This window comes from Oncorhynchus clarkii, chromosome 2, assembly GCF_045791955.1.
Source record: "Oncorhynchus clarkii lewisi isolate Uvic-CL-2024 chromosome 2, UVic_Ocla_1.0, whole genome shotgun sequence".
Taxonomy (NCBI): domain Eukaryota; kingdom Metazoa; phylum Chordata; class Actinopteri; order Salmoniformes; family Salmonidae; genus Oncorhynchus; species Oncorhynchus clarkii.
In genome coordinates, this window is record NC_092148.1 from 70,648,662 (window position 1) to 70,659,049 (window position 10,388).

A 10,388-nucleotide genomic window follows, 5' to 3' on the forward strand; every position below is an offset into this window, starting at 1 on the left:
CAATACTTTGTTATATACCCTTTGTTGGCAATGACAGAGGTCAAACGTTTTCTGTAAGTCTTCACAAGGTTTTCACACACTGTTGCTGGTATTTTGGCCCATTCCTCCATGCAGATCTCCTCTAGAGCAGTGATGTTTTGGGGCTGTTGCTGGGCAACACGGACTTTCAACTCCCTCCAAAGATTTTCTATGGGGTTGAGATCTGGAGACTGGCTAGGCCACTCCAGGACCTTGAAATGCTTCTTACGAAGCCACTCCTTCGTTGCCCGGGCGGTGTGTTTGGGATCATTGTCATGCTGAAAGACCCAGCCACGTTTCATCTTCAATGCCATTGCTGATGGAAGGAGGTTTTCACTCAAAATCTCACGATACATGGCCCCATTCATTCTTTCCTTTACACGGATCAGTCGTCCTGGTCCTTTTGCAGAAAAACAGCCCCAAAGCATGATGTTTCCATCCCCATGCTTCACAGTAGGTATTGTGTTCTTTGGATGCAACTCAGCATTCTTTGTCCTCCAAACACGACGAGTTTAGTTTTTACCAAAAGTTCTATTTTGGTTTCATCTGACCATATGACCATATGACCATATGAGATTCTCCCAATCTTCTTCTGGATCATCCAAATGCTCTCTAGCGAACTTCAGATGGGCCTGGACATGTACTGGCTTAAGCAGGGGGACACGTCTGGCACTGCAGGATTTGCGTCCCTGGCGGCGTAGTGTGTTACTGATGGTAGGCTTTGTTACTTTGGTCCCAGTTCTCTGCAGGTCATTCATTAGGTCCCCCCGTGTGGTTCTGGGATTTTTGCTCACCGTTCTTGTGATCATTTTGACCCCACAGGTTGAGTTCTGCGTGGAGCCCCAGATCAAGGGAGATTATCAGTGGTCTTGTATGTCTTCCATTTCCCAATAATTGCTCCCACAGTTGATTTCTTCAAACCAAGCTGCTTACCTATTGCAGATTCAGTCTTCCCAGCCTGGTGCAGGTCTACAATTTTGTTTCTGGTGTCCTTTGACAGCTCTTTGGTCTTGGCCATAGTGGAGTTTGGAGTGTGACTGTTTGAGGTTGTGGAGAGGTGTCTTTTATACTGATAACAAGTTCAAACAGGTGCCATTAATACAGGTAACAAGTGGAGGACAGAGGAGCCTCTTAAAGAAGAAGTTACAGGTCTGTGAGAGCCAGAGATCTTGCTTGTTTGTAGGTGACAAAATACTTATTTTCCCCCATAATTTGCAAATAAATTCATTAAAAATCCTACAATGTGATTTTCTGGATTTTTCTTTTTTCATTTTGTCTGTCATAGTTGAAGTGTACCTATGTACCTATCATCTTTTTAAGTGGTGTGTGTGTGTGTGTGTGTGTGTATATATATATATATATATATATATATACACACACACACATTATATAGTTTTAGAATTGTTCCACAGTTGTTTGCTCTTTCTCGCTCTTATAATGTGTGGGTAGTAGGACAGAACTCTGCAGGGGAGTGTGGAAGATAAGAGACTACTCAGACATTTATTGCCTAGCTTTTAGATAAACACTGAAACTCTATGTTTGTATAGTTGTGTGTGGATGGTCTCAGGAGTAAAAATGTAATGATAGTGACATCACTAAGGTTTAATAAAACAACTTGAGACCTTTTGATTGATGCAGAACTTACACATAAACATGCGTGCTATGTTCCTGTTTGTCAACTTCTGTCTGCAATTGCATTAATAAAGAATTTAAAAAAAAAAAATGTTACCCCTTTTTTCTCCCCAATTTCGTGGTATCCAATTGTTGTAGTAGCTACTATCTTGTCTCATTGCTACAACTCCCTTACGGGCTCGGGAGAGACGAAGGTTGAATGTCATGCGTCCTCCGATACACAACCCAACCAGCCGTACTGCTTCTTAACACAGCGCGCATCCAACCCGGAAGCCAACCGCACCAATGTGTCGGAGGAAACATCGTGCACCTGGCAACCTTGGCTAGCGCGCACTGCGCCCGGCCCGTCACAGGAGTCGCTGGTGCGCGATGAGATAAGGAGATCCCTACCGACCAATCCCTCCCTAACCCGGACGACGCTAGGCCAATTGTGCATCGCCCCACAGACCTCCCGGTCGCGGCCGGTTACGACAGAGCCTGGGCGCGAACCCAGGGACTCTGATGGCACAGCTGGCGCTGCAGTACAGCGCCCTTAACCACTGCGCAAGATCTCACCCCGTGGGGTCAATAAAGATTTTTGAATGATTTAATTAAAGATACTGTCATAATGCTAATTTCACCAATGAACCAATGATTGACAAAGAAGGACGTAAGGAACAAACCCTAACAGTAACGACCCCAACACTGAGTAAATCATTGAAAGTAGCGAGAGAAAATGATCAATGTAGTCGAATCGCACTCCACCCCCAGCCCCCAAAAAGTAATAAATAGACACCACTGGTTGCTTTACCTTTGTTCTGTAGAGACGGTATCCTCTCTGAAGTTGATTGGCTGTCCCATGGACCCATCACTCTTCATGGACACACAACTGGGCACAGGTGAGTCTGATCTCTCCTGACAGACCCTGTAAAAATGCACATTGCCATTTTAAAATTATTTGGAATATAACAGCCTATTGTACCAGTCTGTTTGAGTTATCATTACACTCCTTGCGACGCCAAATGTTTGGCATGAAATGGAATGTTAGCAAAACAGGTTTTGGATTTCAGGATACCGTTATACAATATCATAGAAATATTTTATCTAGATCATAAATAAAGAGGGAAGACAAGGGTAAAATGTTGTTTAAGCCACATCAACCAAATCCCTGTGAGTGAAACAGGAAATACAAAGAAAAAGTGACTACTAGTTGGCACCTTTGAGCAGTTGAGAGGGCAGCCTCTTTCACGTTGATTGGGTGTCCCATGGACCCATCACTCTTCATAGACACACAGCCAGGTACAGGAGACCCTGGTCTCTCCTGACGTAGTGGGCTGCTGAACACAATGTGGACTGACATTGAATCCCTATCCATTTCTTCTTACAATGAATAGTGTAATGTGTTTTTGTAATATTGGTAATTAAGTTAACATTATTCATGGGTATTCCTCCTTCACACAAAAACACATACAGAGGGAAAGAGAGGGGTGAGAACACAATATCTCTCCTCTTACCTCCTAGCATCTGTTTGAATGCTGGGTTCAGGGAGACTCATTTTAGAGTCAGTGGCCCCCTCCTCAGGGGCAGACCAGGGGAATCCAGGATTAGAACTTGACCCAGTGAAGCAGAGCTGAGAACACACAATCACCATATACTGTACTGATGCTGACACACCCTGATACTTTGGTGAAAAAAACAACCAGGGATGGAAAAAGTACTCAATTGTCATACTTAAGTAAAAGTAATGATTCCTTAATAGAAAATGACTCAAGTAAAAGTAAAAAAGTTAACCAGTAAAATACTACTTGAGTAAAAGTATTTGTATATTTTATATTTTAAATATACTTAAGTATCAAAAGTAAATGTAATTGCTGAAATATACTTAAGTATCAAAAGTACAAGTATAAATCATTTAAAATTCCTTATATTAAAAACAAACCAGATGGCACAAATGTCTGGATAGCCAGGGGTACACCATAATTTAGAAACAATCATTAGGTCTAATAGCGGTTGGCATCCAATAAATGTTGCATTACCGACCGCCACCTTCTAGACTGGAGTACAACTCCCTAACACTTTGCCTGAAAAAAAATAAAAAATACCATCTCACACAACTCACAAAAAATACATTTATAAAATAAAAAAATAACACCACACTACTCCACTATTTAAATCTATTTAGTCCTACCTCAGGTCAACAACCTGAAAGGATGGGACACCATCACTTAACACACCCAGTAACTATTCTGATGTCAAGTCTCACACCAAAAACACTCTGCAGCTGCTAGCTACCACAGCCTCAATTTTCTGTGATTTACGTTCCATCCCTGCAGTACAGTTGATAACCATTCCTAAAAATTGAATCTCACTGAAACATCACTTGTTGGCCTATCCCTCTGTACTGGTACAGATCTCCTACGCACACCACTCCTCTCAGGATCCCTCCCCCTTGACCAATTTCCTCTACTTTCTTCACTGCCTCAACATATAACAACTTCTGCACTACTCTAACCCTGGAAACCTCAACATGCCTCGGACCTCGCCTGCATATTTTCCGAATTTTCTGTAGAATTGCATTATGGGCCCTAAAAATCACGAAAATAGTGTCCACTGCATGTATATTTTGTGTTTTGGCCTATTTAGTACGACATCCGGTAACTTTTGGCATACTAACAATATCCATAATATGACCAATAAGCATACTATATACTCAATTCAAGTCACAATTAGTACGTTAGTTTGAGTATTCGGACGCGATTAAAATGTATTGGGCTGTAAACTAAGGTTTATCAGTTAAATAGGCTACATTTTAAAACCATTGTAGCCTACCTGTGTTCATGTCGATCGCAGGCAGACAGGCTACGGCTGGGAAACTCGAAGAACTCCGATTTCAAGAGAGAATACTGTTATGTAGACGAACAAGACTAGCAAAATTCTTTATAAACTTCTCAGATGTGCTAGCTACAACTATCCTCAGTTCATGAGCTAGAACATAACGTTAACTGTTTAGCGCAGGCAGGGATGGTGGCTCCCATATGACAAATACATTGAAAATTATTTAAATAATTTAGAAGGGCTACATAGCGAACATAAATAAAATTGTTTTATGGATTTTCATGACAAATAAATTGCCATACACTACCGCAGTTTAGTGAATTGACGCTCTTTACACATTCAACTTTAGATTTTTATTCGGTACATGAAAACTTAAGCGAAAAATTACATTGTGTGCACTGTCATCACTGTTATGTTTGATCCTTATATAATGACAAACCGGGGCATAGGTTTAACTACTTTTAATGAACATATACTTCAGCTAGAAAACTCAACGTTAAGCCATGCAAGGCGTTCTTTAACCATCCGCATAGTCTGCTGGGTAACGTAGTCTAAATGTTATTAACACAACACAATCAAGCCCTGATTTTTATCCACGACAAGTCATTATGGTGGAAACACCTGCAACAAGTCAGTTTGGTAGGATTTTAGAATATATATTACATCTGTAGCCAATTGGATGGAAACCTAGCTATAGAGGCACTTTTTAGTCACAATTTCAGTAACATTCGGTTTCGTTATCATTACAGCTGGTGAGTTTTATTAGCTGCTATCTAACACCACGAATTACATTGACAATAGCCCTTCTGTCTGTGTTATAATAAACAATCACAATCCACTTACTTTAATCAGTCCACTCAAATGTTTTGATCATGTTCATTTCCTCAAAATGGATCCTAGCATAGTTAAATAAGATCCTGACTCTGGAGGAGGTGGAGCTGAAGTCAAGAGTTTAGGATTGGATATCTAGCTATGGTGTGATCGTGTAGGTCATGTGCAATGTTAGATGAATTATTGTAGATATAATTTCAGGGCATTTAAAACTATATTCACTGAACTCATATTGCATATACAGCAGTGGATTATTTCTACATTGGTCTGCTTCAGTTGAAGCTCCTGTCCTGCCAGTCCTCTGCTTTAGGTTAGAACCAATGATGAAAATAAACCCTGGATTGCTGATGCTATGTATTGGCCATCGAGAGTTCTACAATATTTCAATAAAAAATGTTGAGGACAAAATTAAGTATTGTTATGTTGAAGTAGGGACAGTAACATTAGTAACCTAAAAAAATGTTTCAATATTTTTCATTTTTGGCCTACAAATCAAATTTAAAGGTATTCATTAAGGTGTCTAATAGAATAAATGTGGCAAAAACTATTATAGACTGATAGACAAAAGCATTTCTATAGCTTCAGAAATGTGTGCCAAGATGGAGGCATGGTGGCTTCAACACAGCGCCCCCCATCAGTCATCTAGTCCAATATTATTCATTATGATCTGAGAGGCTAACCTGATTATATATCAGCCCTCCTACTCAGATTCTTTGTGAATACAGGCCCTGGTCCAGGTATCAACTCAGTCTTGTCCTTCCACATAGCTCTAAACAGGCCACTGCCCACTATCCTCTCACACATGTTACATTTATGAACTCAACTGGATGCATTTACCGATTCAAACTGTAATAGCTTACTTTTTTTATTGTCATCAATATACAATATTCACAAATTACATTCAAAGTAAAAATGAAAATACATTTTTGTAAAGAACGTAGGTATTGCACATGATTCCACATTTACAGTTGGCAGAACAATTACATTTACAACATTTTAGGGAAAAATATGTTCTCTCCATCATTACATTGCATTATATAATTATCTGGTTAAAATAAAAAAAATTAAACATTGATATATGTCATAGTTTACTGATCCTCTTGTTAAGATTGTGTTGGAAGAAAGATACCGGGTCATCAGAATCAAAACCAGTCTCAAACTCAGGCTTTTTTCTGAGGGCTAGGACAGAGACCAGTATAGCCAAAATGGCAGTCAGGCCCCATATCTGATAGTGGCTGCCTGATTCAGGGTCCGGAAACTGGAAACTGTGGAGCAAGCCAGCAATTCCAGTCGCGCTGTAGGATGAGTGGTCTATCTCTCTAGTGAAGAACTCCAGAGGGACAGTGAACACAGCGCTGACCTCGGCTGGGTTTGGGCGAGGAGAGAATGAGGCCTCAATGAACCCCACCACTGGAGTCACCAACAGACCACTCTACAGAGTGAGAGGAGGGAGAGAGAAGAGGGGCGAGGGGAATGAAGGGGAGAAGAGAAAAGATGTGGAAGAGAGGGGAGAGGAGAAAGTATGAATATCTCTGACTAGAAGTATGACCTGTAATCTATTGGCAATATCTAATTCCAAAATATACTGTACTATACCGGGCAGGGTTCTCCAACTTCGGTCATGGAGTTACTTGGAGTGCAGGATTTTTATCCAACCCGATTCAATAAAACACCTGATTCAGCTAATTATGCCATCAGCAGTTTATTTTTAATAGTCCTCCAGGACCAGAATCCTGCTACACCATGATAGTGGGGGTGTTGAGAAATCATCAGCATCTGCTTTGAAACGTTTTATCTTTGTTAATGTAAAAGCAACCTCTCCCCATGTGTACCTTGTTCATAATGGGGAAGAGTGTGCAGACCACATCCACCTGGTCAGGAGGAAGGCCTATCTCCTCCTCTGCCTCTCTCAGAGCCGTGTCCACGTCATCCCTGTCCCTCGGGTCCCTCTTCCCACCTGGGAAACACACCTCGCCTGCGTTGGTCCTCAGCTGCAGCACAGAGCGAGAGAGACAGAGTGAGTTCTACAGCATTCCATTTTGTTTTCTTGTGTAAAGGACATCACGCTGCTTGCTTAGCGAGTACCACTTCCTCCCGATTCGGCCCACACCTGGTGCAAACCCAGGACTTCTGCCTTGCTAGCACATGAGTGTCCTCCTGATGCGGCAGACCCTAATTTGGATGAGATAGACCACTCAGATCCACAGATGACGCAATCTCTATTGCACTCAACACGGCCCGTTCCCACCTGGACAAGAGGAACACCTATATGAGAATGCTGTTCATTGACTACAGCTCAGCATTCAACACCATAGTACCCTCAAAGCTCATCACTAAGCTAAGGATCCTGGGACTGAACACCTCCCTCTGCAACTGGATCCTGGACTCCCTGATGGGCTGCCCCCAAGTGGTGAGAGTAGACAACGCATCCGCCATGCTGACCCTCAACACAGGGGCACTTCAGGGGTGCGTGCTTAGTCACCTTCTGTACTTCTTGTTCACGCACGACTCCAACACCATCATTAAGTTTGCAGACAACACGGTAGTAGGACTGATCACTGACGACGATGAGACAACCTATAGAGAGGAGGTGATTGTGGACTACAGGAAACGGAGAGGCGAGCACGCCTCCATTCACGTCGAGGGGGCTGTAGTGGAGTGGGTCGAAAGCTTCAATCTCCTCGGTGTCCACATCACTAAGGAACTATCATGGTCGACACACGCCAACAAAGTTGTGAAGAGGGCACGACAATGCCTCTACCACCTCAGGGGGCGGAAAATATTTCCTAAAAAAGTTCTACAGCTGCACCATTGAGAGCATCTTGACTGGCTGCATCACCACTTGGTATGGCAACTGCTTGGCATCTGACCGCAAGGTGCTACAGAGGGTAGTGTGTACGGCCCAGTACATCACTGGGGCTGAGCTCCCTGCCATCCAGGACCTCTATATCAGGCAGTGTCAGAGGAAGGCCCTAAAAAAAATCTAACTTCAGCCACCCCAGTCATAGACAGTTCTCTTTGCTACCCTGAACAGCTTCTACCCCCAAGCCATAAGACTGCTAAATAGTTTGTCCAGGTAGCTATTCGGTTAACTAACTTTTTTTTGACTCATCACTTGCTGCTGCTACTGTTTATTATCTGACACTTTATCCCTAGTTATATGGACATATCTACCTCAATTACCTTGTCCCCCTGCACATCGACTCGGTACTGGTACCCTGTATATTGCCAAGTTATCGTTACTCATTGTGTATTTATTAGCCGTTTTACTTTTCTATTTTCATTTCTCTGCAAGGCTGGGAAAGGCCGTAAGTAAGCATTTCACTGCCAGTCTACACCTGTTTACGAAGCGTGTCAAGAACATTTGATGTGATTCTTACCAGTCCGCACCACATGAAAAGCTAGCTATTCGCTAGGGCGAATGGGGACACTTCAAGCTGAGTTGTGATGGGCATTTCGAGTAATTTCGTTGAACCGGCTAATTTGTCTCGAAAAACAAATCTTCATTCAAAATGCTTAAAAATAAACCGAGACCCATGAAAATGTTGCTAATCTCTAATGTAAAGCCCAAAAGGTTGGCTACCATTGTGTCAGATCTTGAAATGCACGTTCAAATACATTTTTTTTTTACCTGGCCAAATTATTTGGATGGCCTGCAATGAATTTTAAAAAATAATCGTGAACTAGATTGACCCTCTCTCCCCACTATTTATTGTTTCTGCTGTAAGGATTCACATTCTTTGGAGAATACTTCTGTAATTTAGCAGCAGAAAAACGTTGTTTTGATCCCAAAAAGCAGTACCAGCAGTATGGGAATCAGGGAGCAAAATGAACGGCTCTCATCGATGCGATTCGTTTACCAGATCCGTTCATAAAGAGCGACTCACCACAACTGAGTAGTATATTTCACACATCGCAATGTGCTATATTTGCACACCGTGCAGTGCACAAGCACACTCACGCATGCTAACGCACAAATATCAAAGGCTATGTATATAAATTCAGAGGACAATTTCACACATTTGGATGTAACACTGTCATGCTTTACTTTTGAATTAATTGTTTTCAATGTTCATAACACAATTTTGTATGTTCAATGGCAAAACTGTAGGCCTAAGAATCGATTACATAATAGTTAAGGTAAACTAGTTAAACTAAGGAGTAAGGAGAGCCATATTACTAACCTCTTGGGAGCGTAGAGTCATCAGCATGTGGACTTCTCCGTCCCTCACAAACAGCGGTATCAACACCGAGGCTTTGGGCAAGACCGGCAAGTACGAGAATCTGCTTCCGACTTCATATTGTTTCAATATGGCAGCTGTCTTTTCTTTTAGGTCCATCCTGAAGGTCAACAATGTAGCCAGAGGCAAAGACCTCACAGTGAAACATACCAGTAACCTACCTTGTTTTTGTTATAAAATATAGCTTGAGTTTGTTATTGCTGTACAGGAGAAAAGCTTCAGAATGCTATAATCCTGCTGCCGACCTGTCACTACTATCCCAATATTAAATATTTTCTTCGGACAGGCACCTGCTGTGCAAAACGATCGTTGTTGCTACAATGCTTCCACTTGACATTAGGCTACAATGTTTGCATGCGGATTGCGGAAGCGAGTCCCTTCAGGATAAAGAAAATGTAGGGCACTCCATCTAGTGGGGAACCAGAGACCAACAACTTGGAAAATGATAACGCTCTATGTTTTGCACGGACATGTTGAACAGTTATGCCTCAAATTAACATCTAAAATAACTGCCATGAAATTAATAATCTACCAACCCATTTTCAAGTCAATCCATAATTAAAAAAGGAACTCGCACAGCTGAGCTATCGTGTTGCAGGTGAAGGGTAACAAAGAGATAACATAAGAAAAAAGAAGATGTCTTTCTTGATCCTCTAATACAGGACGAGTAAAGACCCAGTGCACTACATTTGTTATTTAAAAAAAAAATGGTTTTACTAAATGTATTTGCGTGTTCACTAGCATTTGTAACTTGAGTCTGATACAGTGCCTTGCAAAAGTATTCACCCCCTTGGAATTTGTCCTATTTTGTTGCATTACAACCTGTAATTTAAATGTATTTTTATTTGGATT

At 41.7% G+C, this 10,388-nt stretch overlaps 2 protein-coding genes across 8 annotated transcripts in view; both read right to left on the bottom strand.

The window, feature by feature from the left end:
• The window catches only part of LOC139373070 (NLR family CARD domain-containing protein 3-like), a 30,291-nt gene extending 24,882 nt beyond the window's left edge, over positions 1–5,409 (bottom strand). For 2 of the 6 annotated variants that reach the window (XR_011627533.1, XM_071113173.1), the window contains exons 1-4: positions 5,308–5,399; positions 3,144–3,259; positions 2,847–2,966; positions 2,441–2,554 (exon numbers count right to left, since the gene is read on the bottom strand). Coding sequence is in view for 4 of the 6 variants with exons in the window: in XM_071113173.1 (XP_070969274.1) it covers positions 2,441–2,554; positions 2,847–2,966; positions 3,144–3,184 (275 nt within the window). In the remaining 2 variants the exon portion in view is untranslated. Of the gene's footprint in view, positions 1–2,440; positions 2,555–2,846; positions 2,967–3,143; positions 3,260–4,458; positions 4,565–5,307 lie in introns of those variants that run through there. The other 4 variants (XR_011627534.1, XM_071113159.1, XM_071113139.1 and 1 more) reach the window with 3 other exon arrangements.
• Positions 5,410–6,144: 735 nt separating this feature from the next.
• LOC139373097 (nudix (nucleoside diphosphate linked moiety X)-type motif 7) lies at positions 6,145–9,916 on the bottom strand. Of its 2 annotated transcripts, XM_071113197.1 has the most exons (5): positions 9,827–9,916; positions 9,480–9,770; positions 7,406–7,543; positions 7,128–7,286; positions 6,145–6,727 (listed from the first exon to the last, which is right to left on the bottom strand). In XM_071113197.1, the coding sequence occupies exons 2-5, from the start codon at positions 9,633–9,635 to the stop codon at positions 6,377–6,379; spliced, it is 804 nt and encodes a 267-aa protein (XP_070969298.1). In that variant the 5' UTR covers positions 9,636–9,770; positions 9,827–9,916; the 3' UTR covers positions 6,145–6,376. The 2 variants fall into 2 exon arrangements, with proteins under 2 accessions (XP_070969298.1, XP_070969308.1); XM_071113207.1 differs by lacking the exon at positions 7,406–7,543.
• Positions 9,917–10,388: the final 472 nt, after the last annotated feature.

Bases quoted from the DNA above. Each gene is read 5' to 3' on its own strand.
- LOC139373097 (XM_071113197.1), bottom strand. From the start codon at position 9,635: ATGGACCTAAAAGAAAAGACAGCTGCCATATTGAAACAATATGAAGTC. The intron at 7,544-9,479 runs GTTAGTAATATG...CCTCTTGTCCAG, and splicing joins TGACTCTACGCTCCCAAGAG to GTGGGAACGGGCCGTGTTGA. The intron at 7,287-7,405 runs GTGTGGGCCGAA...TCTGTGCTGCAG, and splicing joins AAGTCCTGGGTTTGCACCAG to CTGAGGACCAACGCAGGCGA.